The sequence below is a fragment of the Podarcis muralis genome, chromosome 1, assembly GCF_964188315.1.
Source record: "Podarcis muralis chromosome 1, rPodMur119.hap1.1, whole genome shotgun sequence".
NCBI lineage: Eukaryota > Metazoa > Chordata > Lepidosauria > Squamata > Lacertidae > Podarcis > Podarcis muralis.
In genome coordinates this window covers 106,779,965-106,800,454 of record NC_135655.1, presented here as the reverse complement: position 1 = coordinate 106,800,454, position 20,490 = coordinate 106,779,965, and the positions used below count along the sequence as shown (strand labels likewise).

The 20,490-nt window shown below is 42.6% G+C and overlaps 1 protein-coding gene and 1 long non-coding RNA gene across 7 annotated transcripts in view; one reads left to right on the top strand and one right to left on the bottom strand.

Moving 5' to 3' along the window:
• Window positions 1-4,724, top strand: part of GCG (glucagon) — an 18,459-nt gene extending 13,735 nt beyond the window's left edge. For all 4 annotated transcript variants that reach the window (XM_028747118.2, XM_077936700.1, XM_077936702.1 and 1 more), the window contains 2 exons: window positions 2,217-2,360; window positions 4,472-4,724. In XM_028747118.2, the coding sequence (XP_028602951.1) occupies window positions 2,217-2,360; window positions 4,472-4,475 (148 nt within the window). In that variant the 3' untranslated portion in view covers window positions 4,476-4,724. The remainder of the gene's footprint in view (window positions 1-2,216; window positions 2,361-4,471) is intronic.
• LOC144329293 (uncharacterized) lies at window positions 1,177-20,490 on the bottom strand. 3 transcript variants are annotated; one of them, XR_013394769.1, is made up of 4 exons: window positions 20,289-20,490; window positions 7,382-7,433; window positions 5,835-6,410; window positions 1,177-4,278 (listed from the first exon to the last, which is right to left on the bottom strand). It is a non-coding gene; the product is annotated as an uncharacterized LOC144329293 (long non-coding RNA). The 3 variants fall into 3 exon arrangements; XR_013394770.1 differs by lacking the exon at window positions 7,382-7,433; XR_013394768.1 differs by lacking the exons at window positions 1,177-4,278; window positions 5,835-6,410; window positions 7,382-7,433 and adding exons at window positions 15,320-19,232; window positions 19,901-20,023.

The window sequence follows — 20,490 nt, the reverse complement described above, 5'->3', positions numbered from 1 at the left end:
ACGCTTTGTCCCATCTGTACTTGTTTTGTACCTTTAGACTGTGAGCTCTTTCTGAGCAGGGCCCAACTTCCTTCCTGCCTTTCTTCCTCCTTCCCTCGATTCCGTGCTCAAAATCTATATTGCCAGCTGTAAAAGACACTGCGTATGCCATAGGAGCGCCATAAAAATTGATTATGAGATTGCTGTAATGATGATAGCAAAATGAGATCTGAGAGTCAAACACGGTGATGCATGTTGGAAGTTAGGAAGAAAGACAACTGAGAGTAAAAAAAAAAAGGAATTTCTGAAACACCTGGTTATAGATAACTTTGGGCATTTCAGTGGCTCTTGAGAAGATATCTGTGGCAATGGCTGGAGAGGGATGGTGGTGACGATAATAATCTGATAGACAAAAATACATTTTTGTAATTGGCAGCAAGGCATGGTATATGTCTGCTCTTACCTGTCCTACTGGATATCAGTCTTTGAATCAGAAACAAAAAGAGAAAGCAACCATACAAGATGGGAAAGCAACACTCCTCTTTTGCACTCTGTTTCCTATAACATAGTGGTTCATGTTGCATACAAACGCATGGAGTGGTTTGCTTTGGTTTAAAGGAAAACCGTGATTGTAAGGAGAAAAGCAACAAAATGGGCTCACCTTGGCTCACCCTTTACCCTTGGAGGGGCGAATTGGACCAGAGAAATGGCAAGAGGGAAAGGGTTAAGCATGCCACATTTCTGCTCAAAATCTGCCCCCATTTTTCTTCTCTTAAAAACACAACCGTGTAGTTATCCCTGAGACCTTTTATAGCTTTGAGAGAATGTAATGGTTCTTTAAAACTGACTCTGCTGCTTTGATATTATTACCAGTCAAATCTAAGACATTAGTTTGGCAAAGATCACAGCAAGCCACAGTTCTCTTGTTTGTGTACCTGCTGAAAGCAACCCCCAAGGCCATTAAAACAGGGCCAGTAGTCCTCTCTGTATGCTTATATGCTTACACATCATCAAAAAGATCGAGGAAAATAATATTGCAGGCTGTTGCAGATTCTCTACAAAACCCATCAGGACTCCTTGATGTTGCTGACAGCCAGATATTTTGACACATTTCCCCCTCTCTCCTCCCAGCCCCTTCCTAGGAATTAAATCTAGAGATTAAGAAGTAAAAAATAAATAAATGATGAAACAGTCAGCTCTGATGTGGGGACATTTAATTCTGAAGTATATTGGGTTCAGCATGCTTGGAATACATTTTAATATTGCCTTTTGCTTCCAACAGTAGCACTGGAACCCTCGGTTTGATATTGTATCTTCTGTTTCTGAACTTGATTAAAATTCTGAGCAAGGAATACTGAACTTTTTCTCAGGAAATGTTTGTTCTGTTGTCATTCCTGTGGTCTCACGCAGAGGAGCTGGCTCACATGATACTAAGAAACTTGTTCTCTTGTGAAATAATTTAAAAATTGGTTGCGTCCATATACATCCTCTCACACAGAAGGATATTACTGTCTAGGATGAGGCAAACAACTTTATTCTCTGGAAACACAGCTCTCAGAGAATACTGAAATACTGCATCAACATTCTCAAAGAGTTTAGACAGAAGGTTCCCCGGGTGATGATGAATCAACAGTAGAGATAGCTGTCTCTTGTACATATTTGAAGGCTCCCATCCATAACCTGCTTAATCTGGAGCAGTCCCACTTATTTAAAATGGAAACATTTCCTGAACCCACTAGCAGGAATTCAGCACTAGAATAAGATGTCTGGATTCAATGTCATAGCTGCATAATGCTAGAGATATTAATCCCAACTGGTGGGATTTGGTATTACATGCTGAGATTAATAGTGGCTGCGTGTAATATTTGGTCAGGTGAACACTGCTGAAGCGTGAAGAAGCCCAAGTTAAACACTTTAAAGTTCCATTTATTTAGGCAGATAAGCATGAGCTTTAAAACCTGCCACTGAAATCATCAGGACATTAAAAGCTCTCAGTCTTGGCTGAAAGTGCCAAACGTTTGCCCTTTGCAAGCTATTATGAATTATTATTTTTGTTTCTTTAAGAAACTATTTTCTAGGTCTGCAAACATGTCCTTAGTGCTATTTTGCTAGAAGATACAAAAATTTGGCCCTATACATTTTTTGCTGGGGAGAATTTGAGCAACATTAAGGACTAGGCAGGGGATATATTTATTCTGACCCACAAGCATGTTATTTGTCCATTTCCCCTCTTTAAGTTTCTCAGAAGGAGCTGGAGTGGCTGAAAACGTTGGCAGAAGACATGCGGATGGCACTTTCACCAGCGATTACCACAAATTCCTGGATGAAGAGGCTGGCAAAGAGTTCCTGAAGTGGCTGATGAGCAACAAACCAACTCAGAGGTGCCTGAATTTTGGCTAACTGTAGACCAGCTTTTCTTGGATTGCCTATTAGCAGGTGTTGGTGTTGAAGGCTGCTTATTTTGCACTTAGTTATTCATTTACACCAGGAATGGCCAACCTCCTGTCTGTAGGGTTTGATCTACAGCTCAGCCCCCCAAACATTTTATCTAGCTCTCCCAAATTTTGTCAGTTTTGGTGGTGATGACAAAAGGAAAGTAGACCATGCGGTGAAAAGGTCAGTGATGTGTGTGTGTGTGTGTGTGTGTGTGTGTGTGTGTGTGTGTGTGAACAGCTTATGTGGGAGAGTGTGAATGTGTGAGTACTTTTGTGTTCAGGTCCTGCTTCCAGCTTCTCATAGGCATCTGGTTGGCTAACTATGAGAACAGAATTCTAGACTGGATGGGCCTTTGGTCTGATTCAGCTGACTTTTCTTATGTTCTTATGTTGGGTGGTAACACAACCACCTTGGGCCACAATCACCCCCGGTATGTGGCCGCTGGAGAATTGGTTGGCCATATGCATGTAAAGTGTTGGAAATGCTTTATGAATGATTTTAACTTTGTAAAAAGAGTGTGGGTATTTCCGGAGGATCCTGTGGGTTTCCCCCAGATTTCTCCTGGACAGATGTTCCTAATATGTCCATCATGCAAACCAACAAACCGTTTTTCCACACATGGATGGGGAGCAGGTTAAAAAGCACTTGTATACTTGCTGTTTAAATGACTGAGTTTCAGCCAGAGAACTATATGAAGAAAACCCCTTTAAGTATACCTCTGGATGTGTGGTGCATATGGACTCTAAGAGTTCAGCAACCATGTCCCATCAGGGAAAGGATTTTCACTTCCACAACAGGACTTTCTCTGCTCCCCCGTGCGCTGCACCTGCCTCAAATTTGCTCCAGAGGGTTGACGTAACCCCTAGAACAGATTTAGGGAGTGCACAGGGGGAGAAGAGGAGAATAATGTTCTGTCAGTGCAAGCAGAAATCTGGAACATTGAGGTAGCATTACATTTACGCAACCCAAAGCCTCTTCCATGTGGCAATGGCAGCAGATCCCACCATTATGTAGAAGGCAGCCACCTCAGGTAGCAGAAATGGAGGCACCTTTGAAAGGAAGCAGATTTGCCAGGCACTGAATTATTTGTGTGCGTGTGTGTAGGAATATTTTTGTCCCAGTGTGCCTGGATGTCAATCATGTTTTTACCAATATTTAGTTTTAGAGGCAGTGCCTTCTTTTGCAATGGCTCTCACTAGTATGGAGTACCGAGACTTCATTTTTTGCTGCTCATGTAAGGCATTATATGCTCTTCCCTTGAACCATAGCTGTCAACGTTTCCCTTTTTTAAAGGGAAATTCCCTTATTCTGAATAGGATTCCTCGCAAGAAAAGGGGAAAGTTGACAGCTATGCCTCGAACTTTTATCACAATAGGAGTGCAGTGGTACCTCGGGTTACAAACACCTCGGGTTACAAACACTTCAGGTTACAGACTCCGCTAAACCGGAAGTAATACCTTGGGTTAAGAACTTTACCTCAGGATGACAACAGAAATTGTGCGGCGGCGCGGCAGCAGTAGGAGGCCCCATTAGCTTAAGTGGTACCTCAGGTTAAGAACGGCTTCAGGTTAAGAACGGACCTCCGGAACAAATTAAGTTCGTAACCAGAGGTACCACTGTACTAGGATCTCTCTCTCTCTCTCTCTTTTTAAACACACACACACCCTGCAAAACCACCAATGAGAGGTAAAACTGTTTAGAGCAGAGGTTCCCAAAACTGTGGTCCACAGACCTTCAGGAGTCCATGAGCTTCATTTTGGCAGCCTGTGGCATATCTGTGTCTTTGTGGTTGAAGACAGGAAATGGCATCTCCATTGCATTAAATGTTCCCATTGATCTTTAATTGAATTTTATTCCTTCTTTCTGTGGAATAAAATATTACCGATTAAAAAATAAGAGAGGCACTAAAAATACCTTTAAAAATCACACAGTGTGTCACAATGGCCACAACAGGCAGAAAAATAGTTAAGTGGTCCACAAAGAACCTCCACAATTCTCTTTCCTTTTTTTTAAATCTCTCTCTGTGTGCGCTAACAATTTTTATTGTGTTTTTCAGATAGAGCATACAGACCACACATAAAATATGAATACAGAACTAATCCCCCAAACAGAGAGAGACAGAAGATTGCAGAAGACGCAGAGTTGCCTTGCATAAAAACAACTTCGCCTTCAGGAGATGTTTTAAATCCAATCCTAATAATAAACTTCACATGATCCACAAATTCAAAAATACTCTGGGAACCCTTCTAGCATTATTATTATTACCACCACACTTATTTGTGTAAGAAATAAAGCTCCCCCCAATCCTCTCAGAAGGTGTCCTTGTGTTTTTGTGCCCCTAGCCATCCTTACTGTTAAATTTCCAGCAAGAGCTACCTGCCAGACCTGCAGCAATTTCCAAGCGCTCCATGGGAATTTTTGTTTAAGGGAGTGGGAGACCACTGGCTTGGAAGCCAGCGTGGCAATTAAGTGGGGTTTCAATCAATCAATCAATCAATTAACTAATTATATTAATAAAGTTCTATTCCCCTTAAAATCAACGTGAAACTCCCTCAACACCCCCCCCCCCCCGCCCATGGTATCATCAGGGCAGGATTGCAGCAGTAGGATTTAACCCTTTCCTCCCTTGCTGAAGTCCCGAGGAAACTGCTGTTTTTGACACCAATGCAAACAACAGCTGCAGATGAAGGATTTCTTCAGGGCCACAGCGGGGGTGGGGTGGGGGTGGGATGGTTAAATACCCACCAGGCCTGTTGTGATCCTGAAAACTGCCACTCATTCCCCAGCTTATTCTATTTGTATCTTTTTTATATTTTAAAAAAATAATGAGCAAATTAAATCCAGGATGCAATTAGCATCCCGTCTGGAAGGGACCTCACTCATTGCTTGAAATTTCCTCTATAGCATCCTTAATATCCACCCAGCTATCTCATAAAAACATCACAAGCGTCACTGGATCAGACCAAGTCCCAAGGAGCTCAGGCTTCTTGTTGTCCTACACTAATCAGCTGGATGCCCCTATCAATAAATGTGTGGAGACAGTCATGACCAGTGCTATGTTTAGTTGATTTTAGATTCTGGACTTAAAGATCTTAATGGTTTTACAAGCAGTGACCTCTTTGTTCTGCTGAGCAGGGCACTTGACATTTGCCTGAAGGTCCTGCCCCAATGGTGCCCCCGTTATGATTTTTGTCTTTAGCATCTGACAAACATTTTCAGTGCAGGTATAAGGACAGCAGAGTTAAATATTAAGCTGTAACCATTAAACCTTCATTGGCATAAAGGCACATATCTACAGTTTCCTAGATATCACTGAACATATTCACAAAGAGCAGAAGGATGACATTTTGTTGTCGTGAGCACAGAGAGTTTATAGTGCAGAACTTAGCGCAGAACTGCATCATGGTGCATTTTCTCACCTTTCTAGCTGCTGCCTCGGCCAGCGGGCTCAAGCACTCACAGTCTACATCTGAAATGTTGTTTCTGTTGTTACCTTCCTCCAAAGACATGAGAATGAGAAAGCTGGGGTTTCTACACAGTGTCCTATTGCAGGGCTAGCCAATGGGACTAGACAACACCTCCAGATGTTTGGAGGCTGAAAATCCTATAAGCCCTAGCCACATGGCCTGCAGTCATGAATGCTGGGAGTTGTAGTCCCATCAAATATGGACACCCAGCCCTAAGAAATGATACTTTCCACAGAGCTCTTCTAAAGAATACTGTTCAGGAGGACAGGAAAGCACACAGCTCAGTTGAGACAAAATATAGTAGTTTTGCTGATTTCAGCAGGAAAGCCAAGGACTGTGGCAGTCATATATGCCCACTAATTTTCAAGAAGTCTGAACTCTGCCTTTGAGACCATTTGGGATTTTAAAAATCCACATCATTGCCTGGTTTGGGACGGCTGTGTTTTGCAGCACTGCAGGACTATTTCAGAGCTGACTTTATGATCTGCTTCTCAGATGACTTGGCATGGATGGGCGGAAGCCAAAGTGCTGTAATTAGAGATCAGTGTTGTAAATTAACTGTTCCTAGCCCAACATCTGGAATAGTTTTCTCTGAAAACAGCATGCAGGTCTGAGTCACACTTCCCCCCTTTTTTTTAAATAAGCACAATACAAAATAGATTCGTTCCCTTAAAAAGTGGAAATATGCAAATTTCCATGGAGAGAAATTAGGTGGTAGTAGTAGCAGGATCAGGAAGAAAACTGAAATTTCCACACCAAGGGAAGCTGGATGGAAGAACTTAGGGAAATAATAGAAACTCCCAAAATGCCCAACACGATTGGGGTGGGGTGGTTTCTCTGCCATATTTGCAACACTGCCATTTCTTGCAGAAGATAGAGACAGGTTTATCCCTTTTTGGTAGCATTTATCCTGCTGTGCTTTCAGCAAGTGTATTGGTGGCCTCTGCAGTGATGGAAGTTCTCCCTCAGCTGAGCCCAGAAGAGTGGAACCTTCGCCTCATCCCATTTTCTGATTGTCCTGTTGAGCATCTGTTGAGACCAATTGCCCACAAAGCACAAGGGGAGATAGTTATTCCGTTTTGTACCCATCCTAAACTTGCAACAGCTCCTTCTTGCAGGAAAACCAGGAAAGCTGTCCTGCTGATATTGGTCAGGATCTGTGCCCTCAGATAGGGCAACATAGTGAATATCATGCAATTCTTCATCAAAGGTTATAAGGATTCCTTTAAAAATAATTAGATTTAAAGGTACCAAGGACAAAAAAAACCCAACCCCTTATCTGTCATATGGCAGGTTCGATCCATTCTGGATGGACTGGCATGCCTGAAAATTTCATCCACTTCTGTCAAAGGGGAAGGAAAGTTACAACAGGATGGAACCTGAGCAGAATCATTCACCCCAAGAAGTTCTCTTAAACTTCTTCAAGGTTCTCTGGACACCAAATCAGAGTCTGAACCAAACTTTTGGTCAGTCAATATATTACAAGGGCTATTATCTACCCTGGAAGACCATCAGGGGAGGAGCTTTTCCACTGCATTGTTTTCTTTTTTCCTGTGAAAAATAAAACAAGTGTGTGCATTTGATTTCAGCAGAAAAACCTCCAGTGGCAAAGGGTTAAGAAATTCCTTCCCCACAGATGTCTTTCAAGGCAGATTTCAGCCTTCATGAGTACATTAAAGTATCCTGTATTGAAAGGATGGGGAACATGTGGCCTTCCAGTTGTTTTTGGAATTCCAGTTCCAACCATCCTCAGTCAGCATGCCCCATTGTCAAGGATGATGGGTTCTGGGAATTCATGGTGGGATCAAACGTTCCCCATCTATAAGGTTCCTCTTACTGATCTCTTAAGTTCAGGGACGCGGACTTATAAAAAATATTGGGGGGGCCCGGGAAAGCTCATGAATAATAAATAAGCTCATGAATATGCAAATAAAGTGGCGCCGCCTCCTCGTGAGCGAATAGGGGAGAGCGTGCTGCGCCTATTAATCAGCTCCAAAGGAAATTGGGTGGAGCTTTTGCTCGGGAGGGAGGGCAGGAGGCATGCAGCCCGCCCCTCCCTGTGCATTTTGGGCTGGGGGAGGGGCGGCGATGGTGCTCTGCTGGAGGGGCGCCGGAGATTATTGGGGGGGCGGGGGCCCCCCAAACGAATTTTTGAGGGGGCTCGGGCCCCCTCAAGCCCCATGGAGTCGGCGCCTATGCTTAAGTTTCCCTCTAAATAGCACTTTCATGGCCCATCCTCCCACCTCCCCGCTCCCAGCCTGACAAACAGCACCTTCTTGTTTTGCATATGATTGCCTTTATCATATGATCTCCTTCTCTCGTGCGGTTTGTTCTACCCAAACCTTTCCAGTTAGACAAACAGCCTTTCATTGCGTTTGCTGTGGTTAGAAAAGCACAGAGGCCTGACAACTGGCTTCCTTGCGGAGTCTTTGCGAGAGAATTCCCCCTAGAGAGCTATGTGAAGCTTGAGTTTCAGTTTCTGCTATGAATAACTCCACTTGTGGTGTGTAGATAATATGCTATGCTGTGTTTGTCAGTATATCTGGATAGGGGTGGGGGGTGGGGAGATTAGAGCTATGCTAAAGTGAAGCTATTAGAAAAGTCCACCCCCCGAAGCTTCACGATGCAAGGCGGAAGAATGCATTAAGAAGGCAAAGGGTTTCTTTTGAATTCCTCTGAGTTTCATGCAGCTACTTCTGATACTGTTTATATCTGAGTACTGTTGACGGGGATGTGCATGAGGATCTAATTTCTCTTAGACTCATAACTGTAGGTGGGTGGTAATTACAGGTCTCTCTAACAACTGCTGCCCAAACAAATCCTCTCCAAACTTAAAAGCAAATGGACAGGAACAAGATAGCTGTTGGAAGTAACTCCTTGAGGATGAGAAGTGTGGTGGAAGCGGTTTTGCCACCGCCCCTCTGCCTTCCTTCAAAACAAATTCCTTAGGATGCAGAAAATGTATGTCAAAATCACTTTCACAGTACTTTAAAGTGTGTATGTCTCAATGAATATTATTCAGAAGTGCCTATTGCACTTGATCGTTTAGTGTGTTTCCACACCAAATATCAACACCAACATCCTCAAAAATGTAAATTTTTTTGAGGGCTAAAAAAACAACAGCCCCACCCTGACCCCCAAAAGGCAGATAAAGGTCACATCCACATCATACACTATTATTTTTTGGAAATAATTTTTATTAACTATTTTCTTGAATTACAAAAGAACGTGCAATGTCTATTATACATTTAAACTGCATGGCTTGCCTCCAAAGAGTCCTGGGAACTATACAAAGCTGTCCCTTCACAAAGCTACAATTTCCAGCACCCTTAGTGAACTACAGTTCCCAGAATTCCTTGGGGGAAGTCATGTGTTTTAAATGCATAATCTGGATGTGACCTTCATGAAGGATGTAAGGGAGATCAAGCTGAAATTACCTTTCCCCTTTACAGAGCAACCGTAGGCATGTTTTTTCATCGTATGATCACACACACACACACACACACACACACAAACACACACACACACACACACACAAGTTCAACACAATTTGGAGACAGGTGAATGTGAGCCAATGTTCTTTTTACACCTGTGGCTGGGAATCAGAGAGTTGGTCTGAATCTGAACCCAAATGAAGCTCGACTGTAGAGAGGCTGGAACTGAAATAAAATCTAAACCCTCACGGTTGCCTTGAGCTCATGTCAGGACTGAACACAAAACCAGTTCATAATAAGCTGTTCTGTAAACTGTCTATTGAGTGCAGCAAGAAAGTGCTTCTCTATCTGTGTGTGTTTCTTCTAACCTGAGAAAAGCAGTCAAATAGAGACATTATTTCCCTTGGAGAAATGCAAACAGGAACAGAAGACACCGATCTCCTGTGGTTCCTTTCATCCCAAGGACAGGCTGCTTCTCCATCTGCAGTCCTAGATTTACCTGGAAGTAAATTCCATTGACATCAGTGGGTCTTACTTGTGTGTAGATGCATCTGTGAGGACTACTTTGACATTTCCTAGAGTCATACTACTAGCAATAAATGAAGAATGACTGAGGTTTCAGTGGAAAACGTCTGTTATCTCTTTCAGACTATGACCTCAAGCCGCTAAATTCCAGGAAGCAAACATATTGGCCCTCATCTAGATCTCTTTTAATAATCAGCAAGCCTCATCAGCAAAAGTGATTGTCAGAATTTCCTTTCTAGATAAGATCGAGGTTTATCAAGTTCGCCTTTCTGTGCGACCTTTTTGCAAGTCAGGTGTTCCTGGAGGCTCACTCATGGAGGTCATTCAAGAGATTCCAGAGGTGCCTGGGCTTACCCAGGGCTCAGTTTCCTTGGGTTGATGGTCAAAGGAGACTCTAGTAAGTAGGTTTAGGATACAGGTGGCGACCATTTCACACAAAGGTTGTTCCCAACCCTCACACACATTGGTGGAGTGCATATAAGTGCACCCCACTCTGGCCCTGTTCCACCCCCATTCTGCTTTCTTCCAGGTTCAGAAGGACCTGTGTGGTGGCAATTACACATCAAATGGACACACCTAAAATGGCCGCCAGCTGTATATGGATTTATTAACACACATATAGAACCTGAGCGTGGGGTGGAAAGAGTCACAGCATTAACACTCCAACAGATCTTGCTTCCCCATAAGCTGCTCACACCACAGCTTTGCAACGAAAACCACAGATAAAGATGAGCTTCTCTGTGTCTCCTTTTCTCCAATGTCATCCAAACTCACATACAAAACAACTCTGCTATGGTTCACCTAACTTCAAGATGCTATCACTTCCAGCCAGGTGTGGGGGTGTGGGGCAAGTGCCTACAATATCTTCAAAGAACACCATTCTTTGTTGTCTCCAGGCCAACATGGCCCTCTCATTAGGATACCAATGGAGGAACTTAGCTGGACACTAGCTGGGCCAGGTAGGGTCAGACCTTAGAGGACATAAAAATAGCATGCCAGATAAGATGGAGAGGGGGCATGGATGAGTCAGTAGTGTAGTTGTACATTTCAAGGTGCAGGAGGCCATCCAGACATCCTCCATAGTCGTGTCTCCAGGAAGAGTGTCAAAAACACAAAAACAAAAACCACTCATGGAACTGTTTTCATCCATTACATTGGACTCTGGTGGCAGTTTCGGAATAGCAGGCCAAACTCAGTCTCAGACTATGCTAATATATCACAGGAAACAGAAAAGCATGGAAGCCTCAGTGTCACCGCACTCAATCAATAGGACAAGGAGGGTCTGTCAGTCATCCTTGTGATGGCTTGTTCTGGAACTGTGGAGGTGCCCACCAAGTACCATGGAGAGCTCCTAATGAGCCACTTTCTCTTACAAGGATTGGAAGTGAGCTGAGGTCTTTTGAGCCTCTGCTTCCAGTCCACCCCTCCTAGGCTCCACCCCTTCAGCAGAACTAAGATCTCTGGCCTGAAGATGGGCATGTCTGCTGTGCTCTGTGGCTTTCTGTCTGGGGGCTGTTGGACTGGTGTGGTAGCATCTGGTTCCTGAGGCTCAGGGAAAGGCACCTGTGAGGGTCCTGGTTCCAGTTCAAGAAGCTTGGGTGCTACGGCATCTGTTTCAATGAGTTCCTGCCTGTCAGCCTCAGGTATGGTGTTTTCCTGACCATCAGCAGCAGGCTCATCACCAGTAACCTGGGCTGGCTCATTAGCTGGCAACACCATATACTCCAACTCAGTGCCCTGACTCCTTCTGGACTCTGGAGGTGCTGCAGCATATGACATCATCATTGCTGGCCAGGAGAAAGTCCTGGAACTATGTTCTTCCGTGTTGGCCCTCCTCTACATCATTACTTGTGTCCGGAATTGGGTGAGTGGTCGTTGTTCTTACAGGGCAGAATGGAGAGGTGTGAAAGATGGAACATGAGGTGACAGATTCTTTAAGCTCATACAAACAAGGAAATTTCTGTAGTAAATTATTAACTTTTCAGTTTATTCTGTTCTGTTTAATACCTACGTACTTATTGAAGAAGAGCAGGATATAAACACTGCATAACAAGGCAGAAACCAGTTTTCCAGAAAGTGCCAATTTATTGATTTTAGTACACTTATTTATTTATACCCTGCCTCTTACCATAACATGTGGCTTACAGATAAAATCAGAATAGCTTAATTTTTCATTTGAGCCTTTTTTTTAAAAAAAATCTTGATAGCAAAGCAACAACAAGGGGAGAGAGGTGTCTTGTTCCGTTCTTCTTTGTTGTGTGCCACTTTTTAAAAGACAAATCTTTAATCTGGGATTTTATCCTCTGGGCAGGGTGAGCAATGTTCAGCTATCAGAATCCACTGCAAGATGAAGGGAGTGGGGACAAGGGCAGTTCAATTCATTCTGATTCCACTGATTCCTCCTAGATGCCTCTACCCCTGTGCACTGAGCTCTCTCTCTCATTTTTGCTTCCACTGTGCAAGCGAGACTTCCCCAGAGCAAGGCACCACTGAAGAGCCCTACAGACACATTGCTGACTGTTTTGCTGCAACAGAAAGGCAGTGGTGGTGCTTCAAGAGTGGTAAATGGTGGACTACACACCTACAACAAAGATTAAGAGGTGGGTGGGTCGTACAATAGACCCTCATCTGCTCCCAAAAGTTCTGAAAGCCCTGAAGTTTGTAATCATGCTCTCTACCCCACCCTGCCTGAAAGTGCTGTATAGTTCCCATTAGAAATCACTGCAGAATAATAATAATAATAATAATAATAATAATAATAATAATAATAATAATATATTCCTGGCACATAGCTGACAATTGGACCCTAAAGTGCTCATGTATTTGGAAAACCACGTTCTTTCACTCACTGATCCCACCCTGGTCAATTGAGGGCTGCCGGGTCCCACAGTTTTGGAAGCAGCTCCCTACAAAAAGTACAGAATGTAATCTGTTAGTTTGCAAACAAAGGATTCAGAGATCCCAACTGAAATGTCAGGATGCCTATTTTTTGGAGCTTTGCCATTAATATCAGTGAAGAAGAGGAAACAGTTTGACATTTGGCTCTTACATTTTTTGCAGACCAGCAGAAATCTCTTCCAGGATAAAGGGAAACAATGGACCCTTGTTTGACCCAGCCTCATTTTTTTGCATTAAAACACCGGGACACCATGAAAAATGCAGCAAGGCATTACCTGGAATGTTTCATTTCATAAAGCTGGTGGCAGTTAAAGAAAATCTGACTAAGAATATTTCTCACAAAAGATTCCTCCCCCCCCCCCCACATTATTATGCCTTTGCATCTGGAGCATTCCTCTGCCTCATACGTTCCTTCTTTCTGGGGTTTTTATCCTCAACGTATATTTCAATACTAATGTGCTTCTTTCCCCTTTTAAGTCACTATTTATCATGCATCTTTTCAGAGATAAGCGCTTTTGCTTCGTTTTTGTTAAGGCATTTTATAGTGCGAACCTATGCCTGTCTACTCAGAAGCAAGCTGCATTTAGTTCAGTGGGATGAGCTTCCAGGCAAGTGTGTAAAGGTTACTTGCCAGATTTACCAGGGCTTTGTGCTGTTTTGTAGTGGATGATACCTGCTGCCATTCTGTTGTGGTACGTATCTGAGAATATTCAAGATGTGTGCTGCGGAGAGGAAAACCTGGGGTCTCAAAGCTGCTCCCCCACCAGCTCAGAAGATAAGGTTTGGTGCACACATAATCCAAGGCACTTGCATCGCTTGATAGAAAAGCAAATGGCGAAGGAAAGATTTTTATGCCTCAGCTGTAACCTGGGATTCAATGTGCATTAGGTTACCCAGAAAGCTGGAATTTGATGCGCAGATGATCTACACACATCATTAGAGAAATGAACTTTTTTTTTTTTTTTTACATTTATCAGCAAGTATTTCAGACATGAAGTTTACCTGACAAGAGAGGCCAGAATTCCAAAACAGATCAGAATTCCCCATTCCCCCAGCACACTATGAGCATTATAATGTTCCATTGTAGTTTCCCTGCCTGTGTGCCATATAGTGTGTGGTTTGAGACTGGAGCTCTTCAATCATAGGGACTTAAAATTACAGGCAGCCTTTGAGCTTTGCCTATTAATTCGCTTCAAGGGAGGTCCTGATGATCTGAATAATGGAATTTGCATTTTAGTGCCCTACTTTGTATAAGGGATAGTGATGGGCAAACCTGTCAATTTTGGTTTCTCATTTTTCTAATCTTAAAATCAATCCTCCACATTCCTACATCAATTTGTGAATTCTTTTTTGTTTAAGTCCTCATGAAAATTCACCTGCAAATGTCTCCTAATATGTTTGCATGTAATTTTGCCTAATACACACATTTTTGCAAAGCCATTTCCCCTAATATGATGCTTTTTAATATTATTTTTGCTAATACTTGCTTTTTATGCACACTTTGCCCTGGCACATGCATTTTTGTACACTTTTCTTGGCACTGTGAAATTCAGAAAACTTAAGAATTTAGAAGGACGAATGTGTTTTAGCTCACATATTGTTTTGGGCAGGGAAAATGTGAACTGCTGTGAAGTGAATCAAAATTCTCTCCTTTCCCTACTGAATTAGCCAGAATGGAATCTGGTATTCCAATGGAATTGCCTTTGGAAGGAGAGAGGGGAACAGAGAAAGCTCCATCTAATAGTCTTCAGTGCCCTTTTTTCACTTCTGTCTTCAAGTCTGCATGCATTTTCTGAAATGCTGTGCTACAAATTTAAGGCCACCCAATAAATTATGAAAAGAGTGAAATGACATTTGAGTAGCAACTCTTGAAAGCAGATTTAAGCAAGCATCTATCTGAACTGGTTTTCGGTTGTGCTTAAGAGTAAGGGGACAAGTGACGAGCCTGTAACAATGTATTTCCAGTTCCAATTTTTATGGCTCAAACACTGGACAGATAGCAGGAAAGCAGGAAATGGCATATGCACCCACCATTTCTAAAAATGAATAATTTCTGAAACATGAAAAATTAGAGAAAATGCTGTTCATTTTACTAAAACTCAGTAAAAATTGCACAGGTATTCGCTTCAGTTGCCCTGAAACTTGTTCATTAGGAAATACAGTGTGTATCTCATAGGGTTAATTTTTGGTACCGTTTGACAAGAAATGTATTTTGATAACCAAAAAAGTAACCACAGCAGAGGTTTTATATTAGAGACGCATTTATCTTACGGAGCTCCTGAATGACTAAAACCATTGTTGTCGCTGATATGAAACAAATGGAGCATGCTAATCTTCTGTAAAGTGTGGAGAAATCACATTTCCTCTAGGTTCATTTGCAAAACCGGTTTATCATCAACACCTGTCTATTACTATGCATTCACTTCTATACCACAAACTCATATTAAAAAAAAAATCAGTGTTGTGCAGAATCTCAATTAAAAGCAAAGCAACATAAATTAAGCAGAATATTTTAAAGACACAGAAACAAAAAATGAGTCATCTGACAATAAGGTTATAAAATAATGCATCATTTTTATAAGAAGGCTCTCTTGTTTCGAGCTCATTGCAGGTGATTTCATTAAGGAGAGTGTTACATAAACTCTGTTTCACTGTACTAAATAATTCCTTGTTGGTGACAGTCTGAGGCTGCCAGGTGCCATCGAAATGTACCTTTGTGGCAAATTGAAGGATCAAAGTGCAGCATAAAAAATGGGGCTGCGTACACATGAACCTGCTTGCAACACAAAAATGTAACTTTTCTCAATCTGGAATTGTTGGTGTTCATTCTCAACATACCTGCTTTCAATCTAGGTTGATTCTAGTCCAGAATTCCTCAAACTCAGCCCTCCAGATGTTTTTTGCCTACAAGTCCCATGATCCCTAGCTAGCAGGACCAGTGGTCAGGGACGATGGGAATTGTAGTCTCAAAACATCTGGAGGGCCGAGTTTGAGGAAGCCTGTTCTAGATCCAGCCATCCACACAGGTGCTTGTGGTTGCTTGATACATATTTGAAAAACCTTCCTTTGATTAGGTGATACCTTTTTCTCCCTGCACATGCCACAGGTGAACAAAGTTGGGAATGTGAGCTTGGAATACTCCCACATCACTGGGCAGGTGTGGGTACGTCCGCAATTGCTGGGACCGCCTAAACCTTCTAAGTGTAAAGAAATGATGTTTTAAAATGCCATGCCACATTATGTAAGCACTGGACTCAATATATCGTTCTTCTCCTGTACAAGGATATGAATGTGGCTGTATGTCCAGAAAAATAGGAACCTTTTTCCTTCTTCTTTTTTTCTCCACTTCTTAGGGATGTTCACATCGTACATTCAACAAGTGTGTATACAAATACTTGAGCTGTACATTTGTATGGCTATTCACATGCAGTGTTCAACTACTGTGGGGTATGTGTGTGTGTACAAAATAGCTGAAATGAACAAATCAGTAAGTATACTCTCTTTCACACAAACACTTGTACATGTTTAGCTAGTGAGTTTTGAAATAAAACTCACTTTTGCATCTCTTCATAGCATTCTGAATGCCAGTTATTGTTTTTAGGTAATTAAATGAAATGGAAAACTCTTTAAAGCCTCTCTGTGGTAGATTTTAGTTCTCATTATCAGAATGGGTTCTAAATATTTCTCTTCTTCTCATTACTAAATCCTGATTCCTCAAATATATTTTTTTAGCCATATGATTATTTCCTGGCAATGAACATTTGTGCCTATGCCTTGAATATATGGGTGCTTGCTTTGAAAGCTTTTAAGGGTGCAGGAAATTGTGCCTTTTGTTTACCCACATTTTTCCTATCCATTTGGACATTATTAAAAAATGTTCGTACATGCCTTCCCTCATAATGAACACTTTATCAGCTTTGGACATGGAAAAAGTAATCAGCCCTTTGTCATAACTTTTTGGCAGGGTGAGGTGGATGGGGGACGAGAAACAACAATCGTTGCAGAGGTAAGAGAATAAATCTCGAACTTGCTGAAAGATTTATTGCGGCTGAAACAAACCAACTTTTCTTCCTGTTGGCGCTTATTATCAAATTACAGGCCCAATACTGCTCTGACCAGAAAGAAGCTGCTTCCACTCCTGTTTTTTAAGGGCTGATCATGATGGCGACTGTTAAACAGAAATTTTACAAAAACCACTAGGCATAACTTCGACCTTAATCTGTTTATCTACCATACCCTCGCAAGGCATGATTAGCCAGTATGACATAAAATGTACAATACAATGCTGTGCCTTTCTCTTTTCCCTTATTTAGTTTCCCCTCAGTTCTTGTACTTATATACGGTTCTAAGCAACAGAATGTTTACAGGCAAAGGACAGCAATGCCTGACTTGGACAGGGCTGAAGGACAGTCATGGCCTGCATTGGGTGTGTAACAGAATTATTTGTGTTCATCAAAACTAATCCCATATTTTCTTTATGCCTATCTGAATAGCATCTGTGCATGGTATTTCAAGCTGATCTGCTTATAGAGGTCGATTACAAGGCAACTTAAGGCAGGTGCAACTATGGTGACAATGGTAAGAAACCAAAACAAGCCCCCAGAGGCTTTCTACCTGGCCCCTGGTTCCAAGAATCTTGTCACCTTACAATGTTATTATGCACCTTGGTGGCTTTCTCTCAAATGGACACAAGCAAAAGGAGTCTGCTGAGGCCTCTCTTCTTTAGACTGAGGGGAACAATCCACTGGCTGTATCTTGGGCAGAGCCAGTGCTGATGCCCTTTCAACCCTTCCTCAGCTGAAAATATGCCCATATTATAAACTTAGGTAAAGGTAATGGGACCCCTGACCATTAGGTCCAGTAGTGACTGACTCTGGGGTTGCAGAGCTCATCTCACTTTATTGGCCAAGGGAGCCGGCGTACAGCTTCCGGGTCATGTGGCCAGCATGACTAAGCTGCTTCTGGTGAACCAGAGCAGCGCATGGAAACACCGTTTACCTTCCTGCCGGAGTGGTACCTATTTATCTACTTGCACTTTGACGTGCTTTCGAACTGCTAGATTGGCAGGAGAAGGGACCAAGCAACGGGAGCTCACCCTGTCACAGGGATTTGAACCGCCGACCTTCTGATCGGCAAGTCCTAGGCTCTGTGATTTAACCCACAGCACCACCCGCGTCCCATAAACTTAGTTATAAACTTAGTTGCCTATTAAGAATTTATGTCCATTTGTTGACCACCAGGGGCATTGCTGCACCTTAATTATGGTGTACCTTCCCAAGAGGGGCTTGCCCTACTTTGTAGTCCTTCTCTGTGCCAGCTAGAGACTTCCTTTTCTCAAGATTTCAATTACATGCTTTTAGGCTGCAATCCTGTACACACTTCTCTGGAAGAAAGCCCCACTAAATTCAATGGAACTGTATGGAATTGCACTTTTATTTATTGGCACTTGTGGCTTTCCCCTCTGCGGGTTTTTAGGCAGCATTATATTCTGTGCTTGCTTTAAAAACATACAAAAATACCACAAACTTTTAACAAGTAAAAAAAGGGGGGATTCTTAAACTCTTTTTGCTGCTGCTTTCTGATTTTATCTTGGCTGTAATAATATATGGTCTACTATCATAGTGTGTTGTGACCCACTCAGAAGACTTAATTGAATGGCCAGTATACTAATGTCATGTCATAAATAATGTGATGAATAGCTGCCAACCCCATGCCACCAGTTTTTAATGTCACAGCACTCCTGACTAAACAATATCCTTTTGCTTGCACAAGTGCTAGAGGCAAATACACCAACTTACAAATGAGGATTGTAATCTATGTTCTATGGTAGTTATTAGGAGAATAGGAACAGGGGATGCATTGATCAATTAATGTGTGTAAGACATGATCTTACATATGTCACTTTCATCACTCTTGCATGTCACTTTGCATATGTCATTTATTTCACACGTGCCATTTCTGGTTATATAACCATTTCTTGCATGTGTCATTTTTATAGACTTTTCAATGTGATGTATAATACATTATCTTGTATATATCACGCCACAAAGTTATTCTGAAAAATGTGCCTGGTTTTTATACTTTTCTTTTCAAGCACATCCCCATTCAGAGGGTTGTGTCCTGTTAACATTTCCCAGGTATCTCAATTACTATTTTTAAAGAACTTCACACCCTTGGACTCTGACATCTGGAATATCTATCCCTACCACCATGTACAATTCAAATAAGGTGCAATTCAGGAGGGGAAAAGCCAAAGCCAAAGATCACTTTAATGTTTCTGCTACTGAAAGCTGAAAAACTGAAGGCTGTGTTTCTGTGTTTGTTTTGTGCAACCAAAATCCAATGTGGGGAATCCCCTCATAATGAGACAGATTCGTACAGCATAAACATCAAAGAACTTCCTCTGTGATTCAGCACATAGATTCTGTTTCCAGTGGAAAGAAGTATGCAGCCTCTTCTTAATTATTTATCTTCTAAGTTCCTCTGTGCTAATCTGCCACAAAATTAGAATAATAAAAACCATTGAAGGTCTTATCATCTGAACCACTGGCTAGCGCAAGGTTTCCCAAATGTAGGTCTCCAACTGTTATTGCACTACAATTCCCATCATCCCTGCTAGCTAGGGATGACAAGAGCTGGAGACCCAACAGCTGGAGAACAACAGCTGGAGACCCAAGTTTGGGAAATTCTGGGCTAGAGCAAGGTGAATCTCTCACTCACCTGGAGCTCTAGCTAATAACACATAGCTTCTGCTGGGGGGGGGAGGAACCGCCAGGAGTTGCACTCCCCTATTTTCCCCTCCACTACATCACAGCCTTTTGGGATGCAGGTGTTGCTGTGGTCTAAACCAGTAAGCCTCTTGGGCTTGCTGATCGGAAAGTCGGCGGTTCAAATCTGCATAATGGGGTGAGCTCCCGTTGCTCTGTCCCAGCTCCTGCCAACCTAGCAGTTTGGAAGCACACCAGTGCAAGTAGATAAATAGGTAGCACTGTGGCGGGAAAATCAACGGCATTTCCATGCGCTCTGGCTTCCATTGCACCAGAAGCAGCTTAGTCATGCTGGCAACATGACCTGGAAAGCTGTCTGTGGCCTGAAAGCGAGATGAGCAACACAACCCCATTGTCACCTTTGACTGGACTTAACCGTCTAGAGGTCCTTTACCTTTTTTCCATGACAGCCTCTACCTCCATGATCATTTCAATTGCTCATAAAGATGCAACTGAAGTGAGCTCAGAAGAACAGCTTCTTAGTGCCATGCTGGCCAAGTGGGTGGAGGACTGGAGCCTAAAGAGAAATGAGAAAGAGAAAAATTGTCCATGTGTATTCTTCAGATACACATATCTGAAGAAGTGTGCATGCACACGAAAGCTTATACCAGAACAAACTTAGTTGGTCTATAAGGTGCTACTGGACAATTATTTATTTATTTTATTTCTATTTGGACAGCGTCAGACCAACACGGCTACTTACCTGAATCTGAAAAAGAGAAGTCAGCAGGGCCCCCCCCACCTCATTTTAGAAACCGAACGCAGGGGCGTGGCCCAGTTACCTGCGCGCCTGCGCAGAGACTTGCTCCTTTCTTCAACTCACGCGCCAAAGCCGGGCCCCCCTCACCTCAGCGTCCGCGCTTTGAGGTCCTCCGCTTCGCACAAGCTTTCCTCTTGCTTTACCTCAGGCCAGCTGGACTGGCGCCCACGTGGGGAGAGACTAGTATATCCCGCCCAAGCGCTCTCTGGGCGCCTCGCTGGGAT